At 39.9% G+C, this 27,732-nt stretch overlaps 1 protein-coding gene across 1 annotated transcript in view; it reads right to left on the reverse strand.

Moving 5' to 3' along the window:
- CTNNA3 (catenin alpha 3) overlaps nt 1–27,732 on the reverse strand; it is a 1,377,490-nt gene that overhangs the window by 1,276,314 nt on the left and 73,444 nt on the right. The window contains 2 exon segments of the mRNA XM_039911548.1: nt 6,866–6,985; nt 13,914–14,080. Of these exon segments, the coding sequence (XP_039767482.1) occupies nt 6,866–6,985; nt 13,914–14,080 (287 nt within the window).

Consider the following 27,732-nt stretch of genomic DNA (forward strand, 5'->3'; position numbering starts at 1 on the left):
TTCCAGGCCAGAGGGAGGATGTGGGCCAGGGGTCGATGGCGGCACAGGTGAGAACAAAGCACAGTGAGGAGGTTAGCGGCAGAGGAGCAGACTATGCAAGCTGGGCTGTAGAAGGAGAGAGGGGAAGTGAGGTAGAAGGGGGCAAGGTGATGGAGTGCTTTGAAGCAAAGAATGAGGAGTTTTTGTTCCATATGAAGGTTGACAGGCAACCACTGGAGATTTTTGAGGAGGGGAGTGACATACCCCGAGCGTTTCTGTAGAAAGACAATCTGGGCAGCAGAGTGAAGTATAGATTGAAGTGGGGAGAGACAGGAGGTTGGGAGATCAGAAAGGAGGCTGATGCAGTACTGCAGTCGGGATATGATGAGAGATTCTACCAACAAGGTAGAGGTTGAGGTAACTAAGGCACAGAAAAGTTAAGTGATTTGCCCAACATCACACAGCAGGCAAGTGGTGGAGCTGGGATTAGAAACCAGGTCCTCTGACTCCCTGGCTCATGTTCTTTCCTCTGGTCATGCTGTTTTCTGAACATCTTGAATATCAGGAAACTCTTCATATCTAACCCTCCCTCTTATTGCTCCCTACTGTTCTATCCTAGTTAGAAGATCCAAGACTGCCTGCTGGCAAGTATGATTTTTCCTAGTAGTCTGAATAAAAATTACTGAATTTAGAACTTTTTTTGTTATTTTATATAGTATAGGATGGTAACCGGGCATCAGTTGTGGGAACTATTTAGCCTACAGCCAAGCAACGTTGAGTGATCAGCAAACAGAAGTAGAGCTCTGCAAGGCATACAACCCAGATTGGTGGGCAGGAATGTCATTGAGAAGGGGAAATTAGAGATTATTTAGAAACCAGGGGTCTGCATGTCCCCTATGCCTCCTCCCACAACAGAGCCCACAAGCATCAGACCACCAAACCCCTCTCCCGCAGGTAATTTAATAAAAATAATTATGGTACTTGTTAAGCACTTACTGCAGGCCAAGCACTGTAGTTAGAACTGGGGTAGATACAAAATAACCAGGTTGGACAAAGTCCCTGTCCTCCACAGGGTTCATAGTCTAAATAGGAAGAAGAACAAGTAGTTAATCTCCATCTTAGTAAATCAGTCAGTCGTATTATTGGGGGCTTACTGTGTGCAGAGCACTATACTTAGCACTTGGAAGAGTACAATATAACAATAAACAGACACATTCCCTGCCCCCAATGAGTTTAGAGTCTAGAGATGCACTTATAGGCACAGACAAGTTAACTGACTTGCCCAAGATCACACAGCGGGCAAGGGACAGAGCCAGGGTTAGAACCAGATCCTCTACTTCCAGCGTATGCTTTTTCCATTAGGCCCACATTTCTGACTAATTTCTCTATCTCTATTCAGAAATATCTCTATTTCTGAAGAGTTCATATATGGATATAGGCGTGTCTGCTAATTCTGTTGTGTTGTACTCTCCCAAGCACTTAGTATAATGCTCTTCATATAGTAAGTATTCAATAAATACATTTGATTGATTGTTAGATGTGAATATGTGTGTATCATGTTATGTGAAATCTGTTCACATGAAAACCCATATCAATTGGACACATAGTAAGCTCTCAATAAATATGATTAAATGAACTTTAAAACTTGGCACATGAAAAACAGACATGTTTGTAACACTCTTATTAAGTCTCTGGGAAATAATTTGAGCTTGATTATCTTCCATAAATTAAAACAGAAAAAGATCTTCCGAGTAGTTCCTTTTTCATTAATTCTTTTCTTAAAAAGAACTCAACCCAGGGGTTATAATTTTCTGATATTAAAAACACCAACTGACCATCAACACGAAAATAGCATCATAATCAAGCAAATAAACTCAAAAGTAATAATTCTAGTCAATAATAATTTAAAGAGCTACAGACTCCCTGTTAATACTGCACAACCCCCCACTCACTTCAATCTGATTCATCACATTCCATCCAGAACCAGTCACTAGTCTCCAACCCCCACCTACCAGGTGCCATCTACAATAATTTAATAATTAGAATAAGCCCTTTTTTGTCAGTAGGGCGATGAGGAAGTATTTACATTTCAACCCAAGGGACATCTTGAGAGAACACTGTGGAGAAAGAAACACCCCCAACAATCAAGGTAAGAAAAAATTGATAGGCCAAGCCCAAGCTCCCAGGCAGAGATATCAAATGGATGCAGAGAACTGCTCCTAAGCATCTCAAAGGAGCTAAGGAATGGAAGTCTGGAAATGGAAGGAATGTCGAGACATCATAAACTAACTAACCTACTAAAAATGATGAAGAAATACAATTAAACATGAGTGATGGCTTCATAGGATTGCAACAACTTTGATTTGGGATGGTGGTCACATTATAAACCAATTATTGTCGAGAAGAGCATCAAAGACATAGCAGTAGAGAAGAAAACCGGAAGACCTGGGTTCTAGCCAGACAAGTAACCAAATGCTATCAGTGGTGAAGATTTATCACCAAAGAACTACCAAAGAGAATCCAAAAGGTGAGCAGGCCCAAAAGCAACCCTGAAAAATAACCTGACAATATGAGTAGCGAAGACTCCTGTGACAACTAACCTACTGGTATGACACCATGGCACAGCATTTGCTCTTTACTGCAGCCACATAGACCATAAATGGTATTTGTTAATCACTTACTATGTGCCAAGCACTGTACTAAGCACTGGAGTAGATACAAGCTAACCAGGTTGGACACCGTTCATGTCCCACATGGGGCTCAGAGTTTTAATCCCCAGTAGTTCAGATGAGAAAACTGAGGCTCAGAGAAATGAAGTGATTTGCCCAAGGTCACACAGCAGACAAATGGTGTCCCTAGCAGGTCCTTCTGACTCCCATGTAATGCTCTATTCTTTAGGTCATGCTGCATCTCAATAATAATAATTATGGTATTTGTCGAGCACCTACTATGTGCCACACCCTGTATTAAGCACTGGGGTAGATACACGATAATCAGGTCCCACATGGGACTCACATTCTAAGTAGGAGGGAGAACAGGTATTGAATCCCCATTTTGCAAATGAGGGAATTGAGGCACAGAGAAGTTAAATGACTTGCCCAAGGTCACACAGCAGACAAGTGATGGAGCCAGCATTAAAATTCAGATCCTGTGATTCCCAGACCTGTGCTCTTTCCACTAGGCAACACTGCTTTCCGTTTTTTACCTCTGGGTATACTTGACAGTGTGCCGCACCCCTACCACCTATTCACTAGTTGCACTCCAGGCTCCAGTGGGAAACTGACTTGCAAGAATGAGAGAGTGAGAATACCATAGTACATATCACCAACTCTTCAATCAAATCCTCCAAACAGGTTCTAGATCCTGAATTCTCAGAACTGAGTCTTGTCTGTTGTTCTTAAGGGGCAATATCATCGTCATCTTCAATCACCATTGTTCTTATTATTGTATTTGTTAAATGTTTACTACTTGCCAAGTACTCTACTAAGCACTGAGGTAGACATAAAATACAGTAGATGCAGTTCCTGTACCACATAGGGCTCACAGTCTTAATCCCCATTTTATAGACTAGGTAACTGAGGCACAGGGAAGTAACTTGCCCCAGGTCACACAGCAGACAAGTCCATAGATGAGATTAGAACCCAGGTCCTGCTGACTCCCAGGCCCATGCTCTTTCCACTAGGACACGCTGTTTTTCTAACATCATCCTCAGAGTAGGTTTTAAATAATTTTTCGTGGAAATGGATTACTTAATGAAACAATTAAAAAAAACTAGGAAGAATTTCAAGGGACAGAATTTTAGGGTGGGCCTTCTCTCATCTGTTTCCAGGATGGGATGGTGCCTAGAGATTGTCTGCCTATGAGCTGACAAATATTTTAGGAGCAGAGACCTTGAGTTTTCCATGCCAACTGCCTTGTAACACCTAGTACAAAGCCAAACAGTGAACGTTCTATAAATGCTTGCAAAGAGAATAACAGTGAATAAAGATAAGGATATCCATAACAGTAGTTCTGAAAAATTTAGCTTTTCAGACAATAGTCCAGTAAGAACTCTTTTTTCAGGCTCTATCTCGAAATGTCTCAGTGAAGATGGGATGGGGCAAGGATTTATCCCCATTTTAGCAATTGATCAGTTTTTTTACTGGACAGTCTATTTTCAGTTGATCGGTTTCCTGTCTGGTACTGTGGGTTGGGATGGCTGAATGATGTCCAGAATTTGAGATTGTGAGCCCCATGTGGAACAGGGACTGGGTCCAACATGATCTGTTTGTATTTGCCCCAGTGCTTAGTACAGCACCTGGCAAATTAGTTAAGCACAGTAAGTGCTTAACAAATACCACAATTATCCAGCACTTAGTACAGTGTCTGGTACATAGTGCCTGACAACAAATATCATCATCATTTATTTTTAATGGCCCCCAAACCTTCTCCTATTTGTGGTTGAGAGAATAAATGGGTGTTCAAGAAACAAAAAGGCCAAGTCTCTAATTCACAAAGAGTCATTCATTCAATAGTATTTATTGAGCGCTTACTATGTGCAGAGCACTGTACTAAGCGCTTGGGATGAACAAGTCGGCAACAGATACAGTCCCTGCCGTTTGACGGGCTTACAGTCTAATCGACGGGCTTACAGTCCTATTCCCAGGGTCTGTTTCCTTGCCTGAAGTATAGAGATACAACTATCTAGCAGAATTTGGGAGTGGAATATCTGATTCGTTTTAGTAATTCTCTTTGATTCTCTCTGAATTATTAGTTGTAATACTTCATATTTTTATGGCTCTTTCCTTCCTAAACTGAAAAGCCTTTCACATATATTACATAATTTGTCCTCAAAGTATCTTAGGAAATAGACATATGAGAAAACAGAAGGCTTAATAACCTCCACAAGGAATAGTGGAGATGAGACTAGAAAAGTTAGGCCCTTCTTCTCGGTTCAATTTTCCAACCATCCAGTCTACAATGTATATAATTTACAATAATGTTTTTATGAGCAAAAATAGAATTTTTTGCTTTCTGAAAGTGTATATTCAAAAGGGGGGAAGTTACAAACCACTCTGATGTTACAGAAAGCAACAAACATTGCTTTCACGTAAATTCACATAACAAACTCAAAGCTCACACTTACAAACAAGTCCATGCGTCATGCTTTAGATGCCATCAGTCACTGGAAAATTATCGAATTTCAAGCAGTCTAATAATACTTTTTTATTTAAATATCTAGCAGTTGTTCTCAAAAGATTAAATAGTTAACACAAGAACACACTTGACAACCCTGACACCTGGTGGCTGGAAAATACTGCAAATCGAGAAAGAAAATTGTAGCCCCAGTGCTGCAGTAATAGTAATAATGGTATTTGTTAAGCACTTACTATGTGCCAAGCACTGTTCTAAGTGCTAGGCACTGTTCTAAGTGCTGGGCACTGTTCTAATTTCTCTGTGCCTCAGTTCCCTCATCTGTAAAATGGGGATTAAAACTGTGAGCCCCACGTGGGACAACCTGATCACCTTGTAACCCCCAGCGCTTAGAACAGTGCTTTGCACATAGTAAGCGCTTAACAAATACCACAATTATTATTCTAAGTGCTGGGCACTGTTCTAAGCACTGGGTACTGTTCTATGGTAGAATGGCTTGAGGTTAGAGCTTATGAATGGAAGCCAAAATAACCAACAAAATCGAATTTGGCTTGTAGGACAGGTTTTTGCCTAATTTTATTCTCGTTTGGAAGAGTTTTTGGTTGATCGGATAGGGCTCGGTTTAAATAATCACTGGTTTCAGAAAACAGGTGACAACCTTTGGTTTTCTAGAATGCAAATCTCAAAATTTTAACCTTCTAAATATTCACCAGATTTATAAGTACAAAGGTTAAACATGAAACATTCAAATCAAAATATCAGAAAGTTTTTATTCTAACCCAAACCCTGTAAAAGGCCTTGGGAATTTTGATTGTAATTTTATGGAGGGGTAAGGAAAGAAATTTTTCAACAATTCCTTTTTAGATCTCTAGCTCTTATTTGGTTAGATAAGGAGCACAATGTGTTTCAATTTCTGGATAAATAATGAATAATACTATGCTAAACCTTACCTACTTCCAAAACCACCCTATTCAATAATAATGCTAATCGTGGTGTTTGCTAAGTGCTGATTATGTGCCAGGCACTATTAGGTGCTGGGGTGGATACAAGCAGATTGGATTGGATACAGTCCCTCTCCCACGTGGAGCTCACAGTCTCAATCCCCATTTTACAGATTAGATAACTGAGGCACAGAGAAGCGAAGAGACTTGCCCACCATTATAAAGCAGACAAGTGGCTGAGCCGGAATTAGAACCCATGACTTTCTGAATTCCAGGTCCGTGCTTTAACCATTATGCCATGCTCTTTAATTTCAATTTCAAAGTTAAATCTAGATAAGTATTCATTATATTTGTTAAGTGCTTACTATGTGCCAAGCACTGTACTAGGCCCTAGGGTTGACTAAAGGTAGTCAGGTCAGACACAGTCCTTGTCCCAAGTCAGGGTTCACATTCTAATTATGAGGGAGATCAGGTATTGAATCCCCATTTTACAGATGATGAAATTGTTGCACAAAAAAGCTAAGTGACTTGGCCAAAGTCACTCAACAGGCAAGTGGCAGGCCCAGGATTAAAACAGAGGTCCTCTTTCTCCCATGCCTGGGCTCTTTCCACTAGGCCACCCTGCTTCTAACATCCTCAGTTCATGTATTGCAGCTCTACATGACTGCCTTGTTTCATTCTTAATTTTAAATGTATCCATTCATGCAGTTTGATCTTCTCCCATGTGCCTTTTCACTATTCAAAACATAAACTCAACCTCATCACCAAGGCCCAAGAGTCTCAACTTTCTATTAAATTTCCCTTGGTCCTACCTGTTGACGCTTGAAGGCTAAATAATCCAGATTCTCCAGGTCCTTTCCAAGCTTCTGGTAAGTCTTCCGCAGATCAGATTTACTGGACACATTTTTAAGAGATTCAAATGTCTTTTGAAACTGTAATTGTAAAAACAAACATATGTTTTGCCAGTCAGATATAAATCAATCGATCAATGGCACCTTCACAATATCGCCAAGATCGGCCCTTTCCTCTCCATCCAAACTGCTATCGTGCTGGTACAAGCTCTCATACTATCCCGACTGGATTACTGTGTCAGCCTCCTTTTAGATCTCCCTTCCTCCTGTCTTTCCCCACTCCAGTCTATTCTTCATTCTGCTGCCTGGATCATCTTCTGACAGAAACACTCTGGGCATGTCACTCCCCTTCTCAAAAACCTCCAGTGGTTTCCTATCAACCTCCACATGAAACAAAAACTCCTCACTCTTGGCTTCAAAGCTCTCCATCACCTTGCCCCCTCCTACCTCACCTCCCTTCTTTCTACTGCTCACCCTATACACGCTGCTCCTTTGCCACTCACCTCCTCACAGTCCCCCGTTCTTGCCTGTCCCACTATCAACCCCTGGCCCACGTCCTACCACTGGTCTGGAATGCCCTCCCTCCTCACCTCCGCCAAACTAGCTTTCTTCACCTCTTAAAAGCCCTACTGTGAGCTCACCTCCTCCAGGAGGCCTTCCCAGACTGAGCCCCCTTCCCTTAGCTCCCCCTCTCCTCCCCCCACCACCCTCTACTCTTCCCCCTTCCCCTCCCCTCAGCACTGTGTTCATTTGTATATTTTATTTATTACCCTATTTATTTTGTTAATGAGGTGTATATCTCCTTGATTCTATTTATCTTGATGATGTTGTCTTGTTTTTGTTTTGTTCTCTCTTGCTTTGCTGTCTGTCTCCCCCGTTTAGACTGTGAGCCCATCATTGGGCAGGGATTGTCTCTGTCTGTTGCCGAATTGTACATTCCAAGCGCTTAGAAGAGAGCTCTGCACTTAGTAAGTGCTCAATAAATACTATCGAATGAATGAATGAATGAATTGATCATTTACTGTGTGCAAAACACTGTGCTAAAGCTTTTGGGAAAGTACAATATAACAGGGTGATAGGTGTGATACTGCTCACAGGAAGCTTACAGGTTGCCATCTCGATTTTTCAGTTTCCTCCCTCTATAAAATAAGAAGACCACTATTTACCTCCCTAACTTCAAGATTTTAAAATGAATGTAAAGCACTGGCAGTCATTATATAAGCATAAAATACTATGGTTATTTTTAATTTTATTTCTTTAAAATTTTTATGGTGCTTGTTAAGCGCTTACTTGGTATCAAACATTGTTCTAACCGCTGGGGTAGGTACAAGTTAATTAGGTCAGATGCAGTCCCTGTCCCACATGGGTCTCACTGTCTAAGAGGAGAACAGGTTTAATCCCCATTGTACAGTTGAGGAAACAGAGGCACAGAGAAGTGAAGTGACTTGCCCAAGGTCACACAGCAAGCACTTGGCAGAGCCCCAGATCCTTCTGCCTCCCAGGCCTGTGCTCTTTCCGCTGGGCCACGCTGCTTCTCATGTTTATGGACTGATAATATTTGAATTAGAATGAGAAGTAATTTTGAGGCTCCTTTGCCAAAAAGTCTACTTCATTAATCAGTCAATCGTACTTAATGAGCATTTACTGTGTGCAGAGTCCGTGTTAAGCATTTGGGAACATACAGCACAATAGTGATGGTAGGTTCTCTGAAAAAGTATCTTCACATTTTAATAGGCACTGACGCTTTAAAAGAATTAATCATATTGATTGTAATATTTCACATCACAATAGGAAAACTTTGGGGAGAGTCATTCAAAGCACTCTCAAATTCCAATTACAGAAACACACAATTTATGAAAAAAGTGGTTGATCTCATGATATTTTGTTGTAATGGAATGGACTCATACTTGTCCCTGATGAGACATTTATACAGAGTAGGTCCCACAGCCGGCTCCAGCCACAAAAGTCTATTAGTTCTCTCATTTTGAAAAAGTAAAAAAAAAAAAAAAAAAGGAGACTTTTGATTATTAAAACATATGCAGCGTGTTCCCTAAACAGTTTTTCATTTCTGCTTCCCCATACACATGAGTTATGAAATCACTTCTGCTGAATCAGAATGCTTGCTCCTTCTTACATTCCCTTTTTAAGATACATGCTGGATAGATGCTGATGAGATAAATTGCAGTAGATTACAGGATCTTTATTGTCCTGCTACTAATAATTAATCAAGTAAAAAGAGCTCCCCTGAAATTGAATTATTGAGTTGTTTTTCCAAGTCAAAACATACCACCCAGATTTCACAGCAGAAAATACCAAGGAATGTAATTTACGAACAATTACCACTTAATCCGTAATTATTTCACTTATTTCCTCAGTCTCTACTTGACTGTATTTGACTTGACTGTACTGACAAGAAATGCCTATTGGGAGACATTCAATTTTAAAAAAAGTATTAAATTCTGAAGTGCATTCCTTGATTATGTCTTTTAGAATATTAAACATTCATTATAAAATAATAATAATCATAAAATACAGGTGGGAAATATGTTATAGCCTGCCCTGTCCAATGCCCGTAGGAGTAACTGGAAAAGGGAGGGGAAAATAGATAAAAATAATAGTTCTATTTTGAAGATAAGAAAATTGAGATGATGGACGAGGAATGAATTACTGAAGTTCACATAGCAAAGTAATGGTGAGAAATAGTATGGCCTATTGGAAAGAGACTGGTCCTGGGAGTCAGAGGACTTGGGTACTAATCCAAGCTCTGCCACTTATCTGCTGTGACCTTGGGCAAGACACTCAACTTCTCTGGGCCTCAGTTCCCTCATCTAGAAAATGGTGATTAATATTGTGGGCCATATCTGGGGCAGGGACTGTGCCCAACCTGATTATTTTGTATATACTTCAGTGCTTAGTACAGCACCTAGCACATAGTAAGCATTAAACAAATACCATAAAAAAGCAGTATGGCCTAATGGACAGAGCACAGTACTGGCACTCAGGTGACTTGGGTTCTAATCCCAGCTCTGTCATTTGCCTGCTGTGTAACCCTGGATAAGTCATTTAACCTGTTAGGGCCTCAGTTTCCTAGATTACAGACTGGTGATTCAATACCTCTTCTTCCTCCCCCCTAGACTGTGAGCCCCAACATCAACCTCTTACATCAACCTCAGTGCTTACTTAGTACAAGGCTTAGCACAGAGTAAGTGCTTAACTGTTATTATCATTACTATTAATAACAATAAGAAGAATAAGAATAATGATGCATTAGACTAAAATCTTGCCCTTCAACCTTGAGCTCACCTAGAGGGAAGTAGCTTCCAACAGTCTACCCTGCCTAACATGTTATAATCTCATGGCAGAATTCTGCAGGTGACTTTGAAAGTTTCTTGTCCTCTTTTAACTGAAGTTTTATTTTTCAGCCAATGCCTCATTGAATATCACAATATAGGTCAGGTAAATTGGGAGGAATTTACAATCCTTGCTGTTTAATGTCTCAGCATTCAGTTGGATTATCCCTAGATTATGCTCAGTGAATACACTATAATGAACTGGTTTTTTTTCATTTTACCTGCCCTAACATAGAAGGAATTAATATTTCTTTAAAACATCAAAAACTCTATTGTCCTATTGCTTAAAGGTTACTCTACACTGAGACAGGGGGCTGCTAAAGGAAGACTGGTTTGTTTCATTATTCCTTGTTTTCAAGTATAGTTCTTTTCTTTTACCCTAACATAATTTTAAATAAATTCAAGCAGTGATGTTGGTGTTTCATACTAATTACACATCCACTGAGTTCAGGGAAAAGGTGTGGGCTTGAAGAGTAAACTGAGATGCAAATGGAAGAAAGTTGGGAAATTTAGCTCCATTCAGTGACCAAATATGCTGATTTTGATTTATGTAAATTCAACAGAGTTTAGAACTTTGGATGCAAAAGGAGAAGAAGAGAACTTCCATCTCTCTGATAGCAGCTGTTAAGTTCATTGTGTCCTAGAGGATGAGCATGGAGCATTGGTGACTTGCAGCATTTTAAAAGGGGTAAAAGACCACAATAAGCAAGTAAAATAATGTAACATAATAGACGCAGTGGTGTGTTTTTTTCACCAAAATTATCCAGGAAATATCGAAAATGTTGAAATGAAACTTTGTAAAATTAGTCCACCTTGCCTTGGTAGTTACAGGCTAAATCAGAGTTGAAATAACTAATTATTGAGTTCTCTTCTGCCCACTTGCAAGAACTGGAAATGTTTCATCTGGAAGAAAGATTGGGTAGAAGGAAAATGACAGAGGTTCCCCTAGCTCCCGACAATAGCAGGGGTAGGCTATCTTTGCCAGTCATACCCATGTCTCCACTAACTAAAAAATCCTTCTCTGAACTCCACTTCACTATTCAGTTATGGGTCCATTTCCCTCTTCCCATGCCAGTCCAAGCTCCTTAAATGTGTGGGAGGCAAAGAAGGAGCCAGCAAAATAGTCCGAGAAGGAGCAGCCAAGAGGTAGGAGGAAAACCCAAAGAGAATTGTGAGTGTGAAACAAGGCTAGGTAATGTTTCCAGAAGAAGGGGGTGGTACCCAGTGTCAAAGGCAGGTGAGAGACTGAGCAAGATTAGGATAGAGTCTGCTAGTTTCAGTAAGAAGGTGGCCATTGCTAACCTTGGAGAAATCTGTTTCAAAGGACATCTAGGGTGAGTGAAGCGGGCAGAAACTGGTTTGTAAAGGATCAAAGCCTCTCACCATTTACAAAACTGTGGGTCTCTTTCAAGGCTTTATTCTGGGTCTTCTCAATTTACATTCACTGACTTGGGGAGCTCCTCAGCTCCCCAGTTTTTTCAAATACCATCTTTATCGGAATGATTCCCAAATCTAACTCAAGCACTGTCCTCTCTCTTCCTCTACAATCTCACAATTCCAGAATTTCTCTAAATGGATGGTCTACTACTGCTTCAAGCTTAATTGGGTCCAAAACTGGACTCCTCATGCTCTATGCTAAATAAATGTGATTGATTGATTCAATCAGTCGTATTTATTGAGGGCTTATTGGGTGCAAAGCACTGTTCTAAGAACTTGGGGGAGTCAATATTCATAGAGTTGGTTGAAACATTCATTGCCCATAGGGAGTTCACAGTCTAAAGGGGGACCCAGACATTAAAATAAATTACAGATAAGTACATAAGCACTAGGGGGAGAGAACAGGTAACTATCAAGGGGTTAAAGTGAACGAATAGATTCAAGTGCATAGGCGGTGCAGAAGGGAAAGAGAGGATAGGAGATGAAGACTTAGACAGTGAAGGTCTCTTAGAAAAGATATGATTAATAAGACCCTGAAATTGGGGAGAGTGGTGGTCTATTGTAGTTGAATAATAATAATAATAATAATTCGGAATTCCAGACCAGAAGGAGGATTTGAGCAAGGGGTCGGCAGCAAGATAGATGAGATCAAGGTACATTGAGTAAGTTGGAGTTAGAAAAGTTAAAGATGTGAAGTGTGTAGGCTGTAATAGGAAATTAGTGAGGTAAGGTAGGAGGGGTGAGGTGATTGAGTGCTTGAAGCTACTTGTAATGAGTTTCTGTTTGATGTGGGGGTGGATGGCCAACCAAGATTACAGTCTTGAAGGTTGTCTGATAGTGTTTTTTGGACATGCCCATTCACTTTTACCATCATTACTTGTCTAATGACCCAGTATTACTAATGTAAATATGTAGTAAACAACTAATTTTAAAGTAAGCTTTTATTAGAGAGGAGACATTCTTTTCTCAGTAGCCAAGTTTTAGCAGAAAAGACGTCAGAGAACAAATCACTCATTTTGGACATTTAGATATAAACAAGAAACACGGGGCTATAAATGCAAAGGATGTGTTTAGATCAGCTATTTGAGAAAAAATAATTTAATAATAAGGTCAATCAAATAAAGCAAGCTTTTGTTTAATGAGATAGGTAATTTTATGGAAAAGCTAAATGTGTTTATTGACAGAGATGTGAAGATCCTGAAATAAACACTACAAGAAACCCCTTATCAACGTGGACACTATTAATGTTTCAATTTGCCTTATCAAATCAATTATCCCCAAAAAGAGGAGTCTAATGAAAAGCATATTTTTACTGTCAAAATTAAAATTGTTTATTGAGCAAAACAAAGCCAGACCTTATTCTTTCTACCTTTCTACTCCACAAGGATGTGAACTCTAATAAGATCACAGCACATTTTGGCTCATAATGAGCTGATGTAAAATATTCTGAAGATCTAGAATAGAGTTAGCATATAACAGCTCCTCTAGAATTAATATAAATTGACCTATTTAGCCAAAAGTTCATTCAATAGTATTTATTGAGCACTTACTATGTGCAGAGCACTGTACTAAGCGCTTGGAATGAACAAGTCAGCAACTGATACAGTCCCTGCCATTTGACAGGCTTACAGTCTAATCGGGGGAGAATGGTAACTTAGTCCTATTTGAGCTAAGGTTATGATTCTAATTTCATCTTTCAGGATTCAGTGTTTCATTATAGAATTCGAATTGTTTGCTCTTGAGGAGCAGGAAGGTGAACTGTGCCATTAGCAAAAAAAAAAAAAAAAGAAATACTATTCACCCAGGCTTAATTATGATTCACATTCTCTCAGGGAATTCCTAAGCAACAATCCATCAGCTCTTCCAGCAACCCAACATCTTCATAAACTGGCTCTTGATTACAGCCTCTCCCTAGACAAACATTATATTTCCATCCCATAGGACCAAAAAATGTTGAATGCTTTGTTCAAGATCTGTTTAAGATACCACCCAATCAATCAATGGTACTGATTGGACACTTACTATGTGCAGAACATTGTACTAAGTGCTTGAGAATGAGTAAAACAAGAGAATTAGTTGATACGTTCCCTCTCCACAATGAGCTTACCCCGAGTGTAGAGGGGGAGCTTACAGACTAGAGATATCAGGGTAAATTGGCTAACCGTAGAATATCGCAAGGGCATTCAACAGTGAGAGGTAGAACTATTTCAGGTTCAACTTACTGCTGATAAGTGCTGCAATAGGTACATGACGTCAATCATGTCTGCAAGGATGAGCAGTCTAGTGACTGCAGCCAGCAGGGCTCGAGCTGCTTGGACCACTGCCTCTCTTTTGGGTAGGTAACAGGGATCATCTGTAAATCTTCCCGCTGACAGCTTCAAAGCCTCACCTGTAAAGCATGGCCCCCAAATCAGTTAAGCATTAGGTCTCAATTTCAGTATTTATCAGCCACCCTAATTTCCCATATCATTAATTATGACATAATAATAAAATACTATCATTGTATAACACATTTCCTCCTGTTAAAAAAAACAACTGTCATTTATTTTAGACAGATGACTTGGTTGTATTTAAGGGGTAGAAGTAAACCATCTTCCTTCAGCCAAACTGTACTCAGTAGGTTCTATCTTCTAACATTATCCAATGTTTTCACTGTCAACTCCCTGAACTCCTTACTCATTTGTGTGATAGCTCTCATTATAAAATCCTTAATTGGAAATCATCACAGTTTTAAAAGTAGGTAGGATACATGTCTTTCACTGAGTCACTTTCCAATTCAATGGGTAGCAAAAAAAGGTCTGTATTATAAGATAGCAGGATCAGACCAATGCTCTAATATAGGTTTATTATAGAATTACTGGATCAATCTGGATAAAATGACTGTATCCTGCATTTATAAAAGAAAAATGATGTTTTCTACACCAGACTGGTGCAGAAGAAATGTCATATCCATTTTTAATATAAGCATTTCAATTTCTCTTGATATTTATTCAACATTCAACTTAAAGAAATAGCACCAATTATTTTTACTTTCCCAGAGTACTAGGAAACATTAAAATGCTACTGGTCATGAAATTCCTTTAATAAAGAAGGATAACAGATTTGAGGTATTTCTCTGACTTTTAAGTACAATAACCCAAACTTGTCCAGCATTTTCAAGTGACAAAGTTCAAGGTCTCCTTCCACATTTTAATTCACAGGTAAATTCTTGAGATGAAAAATGCATATTTTCCAGGTAGGTTGGATATCTGACCAGCACAGAGGAGATAAGATATTCATATATTTTAGTTTATCTGACTTTTTTTTAATCTCTTCTAATGATTGATACATAGGTGAATTTTAGAAAGAGCTGGAAACAGAATCAGACTGTGGGTTAGTAGAAATTGCTCAAAAAAAGACCATTAACATATGCCATCCAGAACCATGACACCTCTGGTATCTCTAACCCAGTCCTGTATGTTGTCTTCTGAATACAAGTCAAGGCCATTATAAGGCAGTTGATCCTGTTCTGTTACAAGGTTTAACTGAAAGGAGAGAGAAGCACACTGGCTCTAACAGATACATTCAGCATCTGAAATATAGGCATCTCAAAATACTGACCATTTAATGACTAGGTATATTGTTATATTGTACACTCCCAAGCAGTTAGTACAGTGCTCTGCACACAGTAAGCACTCAGTAAATACAATCCATTGAATGAATGACTGACTTGTACCTTTTCTGCACGCTCAATCCCTCAACCTTCTGGACCAAACTCTTCCATTGTTCAGCTAAACTCCCTGGCATAGTGACAGAAATAACAATAATAATAACAATAATATTTGTGCCAAATACTTTACTGAGGTACTGGGGTAGAATATAAGATAAACAAGTTGGACACTGTCCCTGTCCCACATGGGGTTCATGATCTAAGCAAGAGGGAGAACAGGTATTGAATCCCCATTTTACAGATGAGAGAACTGAGACATGGGGAAACTAAGTGACTTATCCAAGGACTTACATTGGGCAAATGGGGGATTTAGGATTAAAACCCAAGTCCTCTGATTCCCAGGTCCATGTCCTATCCACTAGACTATGGTGCTTTCATCCCCAGAGTTCCTTTTCCTGAAACTTTGGGTTCACTTATACTACTGACATTCCAAACTTTATAGATGCTCTCTTCTTTAATCAATCAATTAATCATATTCATTGAGTGCTTACTGTGTGAAGAGCACTGTATAAGTGCTTGGAAACATCCACTATAACAGAGTTGGTAGACATGTTCCCTGCCTACAAGAAGCTCACAGTTCACTCACTCCCAAAAGCCCTCTACTTTTACCCATGTGTCTAATTCTCTTTCATTTACACACTTCATTTCCCAGTCTGAATTGCCTAGGGGTCATGGCTGCCATGATTCACATAGGGGGCCACCTGTAATTTCTTAGTCATTAAAATGTAAAATGAACATTATAATTTCTTAGTAGCTATCACTTACTAACACAAAATTATTACTATTATTATTATCATTGTTACTTTAATGAAATTTGTTAAGTGCTTACTATGTTCCAGGCACTATTCTACATACTGGGGTAGATTCAAGCTTATCAAGTTGGACACAGTTCATGCGCCTCATAGGGCTCACAGTCTTAATCCCCATTTTACAGATGAGGTAACTGTGGCCCAGAGAAGTTAAGTGATTTCCCACACAGCAGACAAGGGAGCTGGGATTAGAATGTGAGAAGCATGGCATAGTGGCTAGAGCACTGGCTTTTGAGTCAGAGGTCATGGGTTTTAATCCTGGCTCTGCCACTTGTCTGCTGTGTGACCTTGGGCAAGTCACTGTACTTCTCTGGGCCTCAGTTACCTCATCTGTAAAATGGGGATTGAGCTCCATGTGGGACAAGGACTTTGTCCAACCCAATTTACTTGTATCGACCACAATGCTTAGTACAGTATCTGGCACACTTAACAAATACCGCAATCATTATTATTATTATTATTACTACTATTAACCCAGGTTTGCTGACTTCTGGGCTCATACTCTTTCCACTAGACCTCAGTGCTCCTCTAAATTATGTCAGAGTTAGTAAATGATAGCTACTAAATAACTGCAATGTTTATTTGTCAGCAATAGGAATGAATTAGCTAGGGTACTTCCTCCTTCCCTACATTCTATAAACTGGTCTTCCTGTCCAATATATAGCCTTGTCATAGTTCAAGTTCGAGCAGAAAATAAATTTAGGTATTGCACCCACTTTGACTTCAGTTACTGCTCTGTCAGGTTCCTAAACAGGGAACTCTGGCAGCATCTCTTCCCTGAGGCTCTTAATTTGGAATATGTTTACTCTTTTAGGGTTTTCCTAACTGGTGAGCATAGATTTTCTAAGTGCTTACTAGGAAAGAAAACTGGTATTTTCAGGTTGATTTCTGGATCTTATTGCCAAGACAACTGTCACAATGTTGCAACTTCTCAATTCAAGAAAATACTGCCAAATCTCAAACCTATGGCACTAGGGAGTTTTCAACATTTTTGGCAAGTTTGGAGTATCCTGGGAATATCCAAGGTTTATGATGATCTGGATGGCTTTGGGCATCCATACAGATACCTTGGGATGAGCGCCTGGTCAGTATGGGTCAGCTATAGGGACTTTTGGGGAATCTGATGCATTAGAGCCATGGAATCATTCCAGCTCCTTCCTACAGTGGGAGGTTTCCTGAGCTAGTAGCCATGTTAGATCTCCTCTCTCCAGTGTCACATTGGCCAGAACTCCCTGAGGATTCCTGGAAACGACTCTCACTCCTCACCATTTCCCTGGAAATGTTATGAGAGTTCAAAGCTGCCACAGGCTTGGGGTATGTTGATGGATTTGCTAGTGGCTATAAAAGCTATTTGTGGGAAGGGGTCACATCTACCAACTCAATTATATTGCCCTTTCCCAAGCACTTATTAGTACAGCTCTCTGCACACAGTATATGCTCAATAAATACCATTGATTGATTGATTAGTGCCTAGGTCAAGCCCCAAACTGTTAGGTATCCATGTTGGCAAGGTAGTGTGATGAGATGTCAGTGATGGCAGACATCATTCTGCCTTGCCCAGTCTTATTCATTATCACCATCATCATCAAACATTTGTTGAGGTCCCATGAAGGACAAAAGTCCTGTACTTGGCACTGACCTGTTTATCCTGTATCTACCCCGATTCTCAGTACAGTACTTGGCACAATATTATTATTATTGCTGTTATTATGCCAGGGAACTTAGCGGAACAATGAAAGAGTTTGGTCCATGAGGTAGAGGGACTGAGCATGCAATGGGAATGAGGTAGGTGTGCCAAGGCTCAGACAGAGAGCAAATTATTAAGGTTGCAGTGGAAAAGACAGCTCTTGGTTCATTTCTGCCTGAGAGTAAGAAGCTGTGAGGACCAGAGATCTAGGGTAGTGAAGTCTAGGATGAAAGGAAACTGGCAGGTCAATTGAATGACTACAGAGCAAAGCATTAATGTTTATGTTATGGGCATTGGTGTTTTATTTTGAGGTGAAGTAATCCTTATATTTGGGATTTGGCATGAACAATATGTATCTTGATAAAGCAAATTTATTTTTATGCCAAAGCAATATACAAATGGCCAAATAAAACATGACTAATGGAATTTCTCCAAGGCAATAAAACATTTCAATAAATAAATACATACGTAAAAAGATTAATTTCAAATAACAAACAAGAAACTTCTAAACATCAGCTTTGAGGGTCTTCACTAATGATCTCCTCACCTCTCCAGTAACCACTGGCTTCTCCAACAGCTGTCTCCATCTTACATTTCTACTCTCTTCTCCCACGACACCCCCACTTTAACTCTTTGCTGCTCCCAAGCTAACCTCCTTAACTGTACCTCACGATTGACTCTGCCACCTTTGACATTGTCCTCCAAACATGTCACTTTTTTGTTTTTGATCATTTATAGCTCTGTTTTAATACTTGTTTTAACTGTAAATTATAGTATTTGTTAAGCACTCACTGTGAATCAAGCACTGTTCCAAGTGCCGAGGAAGATATAAGTTAATAATGATGGTCGTATTCTCTGTCCCACATGGGACTCACAATCTAAGTAGGAGGTAAGTAGGTAAATTGATATCTGCCTCTTTCCCCCATTAGATCTTATACTCCTTGAGGGCAATCTTATGGCACTGCATGGTAAAACTATGGTAAAATCTCTATCCTAACCCTCTCAAGCAAACCCTTTTATAAAATTGTATATAAATATCTATTTATATTTAACACTAATAATGGTATAAATAACAGTATAAACATTGGAAAGATAGTCATAAGTGCCATTTCATTTGCTGATCTCTGGGTACTGTGTATTTGTAAAAGTTACCAGCAAAAGAAGAGGCATGTGAAGACTTTTTCCTTAATTAGGGATATTTCAGAGAAAAATATAAACCATTTTAAATACTGCTCATAAGAACAAACCAATTTAATATTTTCATGCCACTATGTATTATCTATTCATTCTACATAATTAGTTTTCTTAGACAGGCATTAAAAGATGACTACCTAGAGGAAAAATCATTCCTGAACATTTCATTTTGTGTCTGAATTAGAACTATGGCTCCCAAGAAGATAAGAAATGCCATACAAAGATAAGACAATGATCCATCCAGCCCAGTTCTTTGTGCCCTAAATGCTGATAGTGTACTGCCTGCACCTTCATCCTAATACAACAGTGGATTTCCCAATAGGTCCCAAAGACTTTGGCCTAGAGAGGAAAATTCTGATTGGGGTCAGAACAATTTTTCAGGAAAAGAAAAAAAAAATTTAAAACTATTACATTAATAATATTATACCATGTACTTGTCTCAGGGTCGCAGCTGGAGAGTTTTCAGTACTCTACCAGTCTCTGCTCTGGGAGGGAGAGTCGAGCAGAGGCCTACCCATCCCATTTCTAGCTTGGGAAGTGGCTAGCAAGTGGAAGACAATCTGCTATAAGTCAAAACTCACCCGTCCTGGGCAGCAGTGGCATGGGAGAGAGTCGAGGGTGGAGACTTGAGTGTACTGCGTAGAAAGCAGCAATGGTAAACCACTTCCATATTTTTACCAAGAAAACTCTATGGATACACTACCAGAACGATTGGAGATAGGGAAGAGGGCATTTTGGGAGAGATGTGCCCGTGGTGTCCCTATGGGTTGGAAACAACTCGATGAACATAAGACAAGACGATGTACCTGTAAATATTTTTTCAACTTCAGTCTGTGCTCTAGAAACTATACACTCATATTGCAATATAATAACCAATGTGGCAGGTTTGCTCATTCACGATGCTTGAATTGCTTTTAAATCAAGCAGAGTGATTTAAAAGTAAATTCACCACAAGAAGGGTTAGTAATACATAGGATAGAAGAATCTAAGTGTCAATAAGTTTAGTGCCCAAGGGAGTGGCTGCAGGCAATGAAATTGTGAAACATCCCTGTCTGTGAAGTTGGGGATGCACATTCTAACATCCCTAACTTCTCCCCTGGAATAATTCATCATGGACCTGCCATCTGTGAAACATTCTGAACCCTTCTTAACATCTCTAATATCTCTAAATTTTTCCTTTAATAAGCTATTATGAACCTATCTCTGAATTGATCTAAATCCTTCTGACTGATATTTTCTGCAAAATTCCTGAGTTAGAAAATTTTAAGTGTCTACTACCTGCAACAACATGGACTCACAAAACTGCATGTGTAAAGTTTTTAAAGGCATTTACACTTACCCAAGATGATACCCAGCATCTTATATTGTAAAACAAACAGTAAAATAATTATACAAATATATAGTTGCATTTACAGCCTCAAATTTTGGACAGAAATTGCTGCCCCAACTGTTTGCTAATTAATTATCTCCAGAGGATGATGGGCATTGTAAGTGAAAATGACACAGAAAAATAATTTCTTTGCATTTTAGTGTTTTATTCATTTTAGCTCTTTTTTCAAAAAAGCACTTTGTTTAACATCATTCTACTCTGGATGGTAATCTTAAATTTTTTCTGTTTTGCTTTTTCTTTCTGAAAAATGTCAAATCTCTGTGATTTATGCCTTTCCACCTGAGCTATGCTGAGCCAGCGAACACTGGGATTTATTCCTTTGACTTACTGCGAGCAACTAAAAGAAGCTCATTACACTGGGTTGTAAGAGAAGGTGTCCAGGCTATTAATTTCTATACTCCAAAGAGTGAGGCCAAGCCCATAGTTCACAAAATTTAACTCTCTGCTTGGCTTTCAAGGGAAAAGAAATAACTGGAAAAGTTCCTCTGATTGGTTCTAAATGTCAATATCTAACCCCTAGCCTGAGGGTATTAGACCTGGGTACTCCATTCCACCCTCTACACATCCTGTGTAATTTCTCCATAGTGTGGCTCCCTTTGACTTCAGTGGAAATTCCTTGCATAGACTAGAAATGGAAGGAAATGAAAATGGAGGTAGTTACATTTAAGTACACCTTGATTAGTTTTAAATAAGATTACCAGCTTTCAGTTTTAATCAACCTAACAAAGCCTCACCCACAGGGAGTTTGGGTAATAAAGAGGAATTCAGCCCACTTCCTGCTGGGAATCCAGGCCCTACAGCTGTGATCAGGACAATAAATGTCTGGCAAATTTATCCTCTCAAATGCCACCTCGTTGAGAGCAGCATGACTGCTCATCAATAAGGTCAAATTTGCCACAAATGGTGGTGCTCCTTAGATAGAGATGATGGCCACAATTTAGGGCCCTGGCCCACGCATAACCCCCACGGAATTGAAGCTGTGGGAAGTGCATGCACAGAGAGCTGTAGAATCTGGCCTTGATAAGACATAAACCATGACGGAGATGAATGCTCAGACTTCTAATTAAGCATAAAGCTAAATTTATCACATGACCCACAGGAAATGAAAGGCTTAAGCAATTTTCTAAAATACTATAGTAGCTAGAAAAGTCACGATACCATCTTTCAAAATATAGCCAAATATTCCTCCTTCAAAACTGCTTCAGTTTGGAAATTGAGTAAGAAACACAACCTCAATCCCACTCAAGTATACCACCATACCAACAATTATTTTCCATGTTTCATATTGTGCCACAATTCATTTCAGGGATTTGTTAGCATCTTAAGATTTCAACATTATGACTCAAATTTTTTGCTAAAGTATAAATGTTGCTCCCTTTACCACCACTGTCAAAATTGTAGTAAATTGATTAAATTGCAAAGAGCACTGATGATTATGTCAATAGTGACAATTCTCTCTGTATGCCAAAGTTTATATCAACAAAAACTCCCTTCATAAAAAGTGCCATTTTACAACACATTATATAAATCAGGAAAAAGGTCTTTAAATAATATGCTCTACAAGGCTCAACTTATGACTATCACAAAAATTAATGAGCATTTGGATCTAATTTTATGAATATGAATTGCTTAACGCATTAGTGATGATAAAAATATCAGGCTAGATTATGGAATTCATATTTTCTCTGAAATACTATTCTTCCTTAAAAATACATAACCACTTCTTAAATCCTCATCTTGCTCACTGTGCCCATTCAATGAACTATCTGGGGTTTGTTTTGAGGAACAGAAACAGATCAAGAGCCGAGCTTCAGACTTCAAATTATTCCCTCTCGGTTAGAATAAAGCGGGATTGGGTATATTGAGATAAACACTTTTAAAGAATTATTGGAGAGTATAAGGTGGGGTTGCTTTTCCCCCTTTTCATGTTATTTTAATAATGATGGCATTTTTGAAGGTATTAAGGTATAAGTCCCCTAGACTGTAAGATTCTTATAGGCAGGGAACAGGTCTACCAACTCTTTTTTTTAGTGGTATTTCTTGTGTGCCAGGCATTGTACTAAGAGCTGGGGTTGATACAAGTTAGTCAGGCTGAACACAGTCCACATAAGGCTTACAGTCTTAATGCAATTTTACAGACAAGGCAAATGAGGCACAGAGAAGTTAAGTGACTTGCTCAGGGTCACACTGCAGACAAGTGGCAGAGTCACACTGCAGACAAGTGGCAGAGCCAGGATTAAAACCCAAGTCCTCTGACTACCAGGCCTGTGCTCTTTCCATTAGGTCATGCCGCTTCTCATACAATCCTGATATATCGTACTCTCCCAAACAATTAATACATTGCTCTGAACACATAGTGCACAATAAATAAATACCTTGATTGATTAATAGCATTCTATTCCACTTTTACACATGAACCCTGGTCTCCTAACTCCCAGGTCCATGCTCTTTCCACAAGGCTGTAAGGAGTCTTGGGTCCCGACCCAAAGGTGCTGGGGCTTGAGCAGAGATGGCCCAGGGCTTGGCCTGGGATCTCCAGCAAACTAAATTAGTACTGGGTAGGGAATTCTATAGCCATCATTCAAATTAATGCAACTTCTAAATAAAAATTAGAATGGATAATGGAAATGACCTGACTGCAACCAGGACTAAATAGTGGTGCCTTTTCCTCTTGCTATGAGGTCCAAACAGTGCTCATTTTACTACCACTATCTGGGATACCTCCAGTTAGATAGATTACCATCCTTTACTGATGATAAAACAATGTGTCACAAAATGGCATTCAAAATATCTCAACAGCTGAACATCATATTCCTAGAGAATTAAGACTTGTAAGAAGCTTCACTACAACATTCATTCATTCAGTAGCATTTATTGAGCACTTACTTTGTTCAGAGCACTGTATTAAGCGCTTGGAATGGACAATTTGACAACAGATAGAGATGAAAGAAGGCCCTAGATAGAATGCAGGATAACCATCTAGTCCTACCAATGTGACTAGTGAGATACTGTTTATCAGACAGTCAGTAAGACTACAGGCATCATAGTGAGGGGAAGAGAGAGAGAATGTGTGTGAGAGACAGGGAAAAAGAAAGGACCGATGACAATGAAATTCCCCTACAGTGTTTGCTTGTGTCTGAATAGGCCAATGTGGGGCCTTTGGATTGTCACTTGTTGAACGGTCGTGTTTGACTTTTGCAGCACTGGCACTGTTTTTGTTTTGCCTCCTTGACTCTTGTGCCTTATGAAGTATTTGCTTAAAAAAAAAGCACTTCTCCTTTGATAGTGATATACTATAGGCTCTGATCTGCCCAGTCATATCATCAAGCAGTGGTCTCAAAACCTTGATGAACTTCAGTTTATCAAGTTTTAGTTTTCAAAACATATTTACATACTACTCTCCAGCCCACTTTGGGCACTTTGGCATTTCAAGTTTCCAGCTCCCATCTGCTGATGTCACAGAACATTATCTTCCTGACAGTCCTGGAAGTACAGGCAGCTTAACAGCAAGGGCAGAGGAATCTCCACAGCCATACTCCATTAGACTAGCAATACATCTGGATAGTAGACTGGAGCTCGTTCTCTAGGCTGGAAGCTTGTTAATAATAATAATAATAATAATAATGGTATGTATTAAGTGCTTACTATGTGCCAAGCACTGTACTAAGCACTGGGATAGGTAGAAGCAAATCCGGTTGGACACACATGGAGCACACAGTCTTCATCCCCATTTTAGAGATGAGGTAACTGAGGCACAGAGAAGTGAAGTGGTTTGCCCAACTCCACACAGCAAAGTGGTGGAGCCAGGATTCGAATCCACGACCATCTGACTCCCAGGCCCGTGCTCTAGAAAATTCATCTACCAACTCTGTTATACTGTACTCTCCCATGTGCTTAATACAGTGTTCTACACATAGTAAGTGCTCAATAAATATGATTGAGTGATTGACTGATTGATTGGCTGATTGGAATGAGAATCTGATACCCCTTTAAAGGCTTACTGGCTGAATCTGCAGATTTCTGAAGAACACTAAAAATCCTGGGAGGAAAACTGCATTTTTTTACCTTTGGTTTCAGCATTGCTTCCAAACCTCTGTTTCTGTCTTAAATGAGTACAGTTTTCTAGACAACACTGAAGTCAGCAAACAGGCATTTTGTCTGGGAATGAACTGCTTTTTATTTTTCACTTTTGTTTTCACCTTTGCTTCTAAACACTTGCTTCTGTCTCATTGAGCCATAAGTCACCTGCTTGGCTAACAGTGGTCAAATCAACATCCTGATTATTCTTCTTAAATTCCCTGTACACAAACAGCAAGGAGGATAATAGTAAAAACAATAACTATGGTACATATTAAGCACTAGGGGTAGATACAAGATAATCAAGTTGGACATACTTCCTGTCCCACATGAGGATCACAATCTAATGGGAAGAGAGAACAAGTATTTAATCCCCATTTTACAGATAAGAAAAATGAGGCACAAAATAGTTAACCCCTCAGATCTAGCAAATGGCTGTGTCAGGATTAGAATTCAGGTCTTCGGATTTACAAGCTTTGGCTTTTTTCACTAGGTCATACTTTTTCTCCTCAAAAGGCATATTTAAAAAGTTTAGAGTCAAACAATATAGTTTAAACACACCTGAATCATACAGCCCTAGCTTTGGTCATAGTTTCTTCATTATTAAAATGGTAGTACTTATAAACCCCTTATCCACTCCATAGGGATAGTGAAAATAAAATTTTTGAAATCAACTATAGTTTCTCTAAGAAACACACTGAATAAATATCCAGTGATCTTACAATGTAAAAATATTTTCACTGAATTACGGTTTAAATTTTAATGAATTCTCAGTGATTTTGTACAAAGTTAGGCATAATTGTCACTATTATAATTTCACAATCAGGATACCAGCTATAAAATTTCCAAATTAGTTTCTTACCCCCAAAGCTTCAGGAATCCCATTACTAGCCCACTGCTCTAAATCACTCAGATTCACATTTGCCTCCATTGTTTACATCTACCAGCTTCTTCAAAAAGCCCTGCTTTTCCAAATGCTTCATGAAATCAATCATCATCTTTTTCCAAAGCTCTTTGCCATCATCAGAAAACTTTCCTAGTATAGAGTTCTAAAAAAAAGTCACTTCCTCTCTCTTCCCCTCCAACCTGCCTGGATCCAAGAGCTTTAATAGGAGCCATGATCATCTGCCGCCTCTGCCCACCCCTCTGCGGCATTTGCGATAGGCAAGTGCACCTGCTCTCGATCCCACGCTCTGAGCCCAAGGGAGCAGGTGGAAAAGACTCATGCTTTGGAATGCCGGCCCCTCACACTCTCAGCACCGCTACCAGCAGTTTCTCATCAGATGAGCTGGAAATTTTCTTTTCAATAGTATTTATTGAGCGCTTACTATGTGCAGAGCACTGTACTAAGCGCTTGGGATGAACAAGTCAGCAACAGATAGAGACAGTCCCTGCCGTTTGACGGGCTTACAGTCTAATCGGGGGAGACGGACAGACGAGAACAATGGCAATAAACAGAGTCAAGGGGAAGAACATCTCGTAAAAACAATGGCAACTAAATAGAATCGAGGCGATGTACAATTCATTAACAAAATAAATAGGGTAACGAAAATATATACAGTTGAGCGGACGAGTACAGTGCTGTGGGGATGGGAAGGGAGAGGTGGAGGAGCAGAGGGAAAAGGGGAAAATGAGGCTTTAGCTGCGGAGAGGTAAAGGGGGAATGGCAGAGGGAGTAGAGGGGGAAGAGGAGCTCAGTCTGGGAAGGCCTCTTGGAGGAGGTGATTTTTAAGTAGGGTTTTGAAGAGGGAAAGAGAATCAGTTTGGCGGAGGTGAGGAGGGAGGGCGTTCCAGGACCGCAGGAGGACGTGACCCAGGGGTCGACGGCGGGATAGGCGAGACCGAGGGACGGTGAGGAGGTGGGCGGCAGAGGAGCGGAGCGTGTGGGGTGAGCGGTAGAAAGAGAGAAGGGAGGAGAGGTAGGAAGGGGCAAGGTGATGGAGAGCCTTGAAGCCTAGAGTGAGGAGTTTTTGTTTGGAGCGGAGGTCGATAGGCAACCACTGGAGTTGTTTAAGAAGGGGAGAATGAATGAATGAATGAATGAATGAATGAATGAATGAATGAATGAATGAATGAATAATGTTTCTTCATTTCAGTTCCTCTGGTGACATACTGGGGGTGTGCTTGGGGGCATGGGCAAATGACAAAATAGATGGCAGGCTTCTGAGGAAATTTTCTCTCTGGCTCTAGAAATCTGCTTGACAGTCAGACCCTCTCTCAGCTTTTTGGATTCCAAGTGTCTAACTCTACTCCAGTTCCATCCCTGCCAGTGTCCTGCCGTCAGCTTTCTGAAAATAATATTTTCTGCACATACACGAAAACAACCTGCCTTGACCCCTCAGTAAGAGAGATTTATCCATTCAGGGAGGAATGCTGATGCTCTTGAAACAATGAGTACTATTCTCCCAAGGTTGAAAAGGATGATTGGCAATTCTTAAACTAAATAAGGCTGAATTTATACAAAGGAAGGAAAGGATTGACCCTCTCCATGCTGATGCACGTAGGGAGATCTGCACCTGATCCCTTTGCATGGTGCATTCAGTGGTAGGTATACAGCACATTGGGTACACTGAAGCAGCATGGCCTAATGGAGAGAGCACAGGACTGGGAGTCAGAAGAACCCGGGTTCCAATCCCAGCTCTGCCATTTTTCTGCTGTGTGATCTTGGGCAAACTACTTAAGTTCTCTGTGACTCAGTTACCTCATCTGTAAAATAGGGATCATAATAATAATATTAATAATAATTATGGTATTTGTTAAGCTTTACCATGTGTCAGACACTGTTCTAAGCAATGGGGTAGATACGAGATAATCAGATTGCACACAGTCCCTGTCCTACATATGGTTTACAGTCTTAATCTCCATTTTACAGATCAGGTAACTGAGGCACAGAGAAGTTAAGTGACTTTCCCAAGGTCACACAGCAGCCAAGTGGCAAAACCGGAATTAGAATTCGGGTCCTTCTGTCTCCCAGGCTCCCAGACCCATGGTCTATGCAGTAGGCCATGCGTCTGTGAGCCCTGTGTAGGAATGGAACTGTGTCCAACCTGATTAGCTTGTATATAGCTCCTCTTCCCCCTCTACTCCCTCTGCCATCCCCCCTTTACCTCTCCGCAGCTAAAGCCTCATTTTCCCCTTTTCCCTCTGCTCCTCCACCTCTCCCTTCCCATCCCCA

Source organism: Ornithorhynchus anatinus, chromosome 3 (genome assembly GCF_004115215.2).
Source record: "Ornithorhynchus anatinus isolate Pmale09 chromosome 3, mOrnAna1.pri.v4, whole genome shotgun sequence".
Taxonomy (NCBI): Eukaryota; Metazoa; Chordata; class Mammalia; order Monotremata; family Ornithorhynchidae; genus Ornithorhynchus; species Ornithorhynchus anatinus.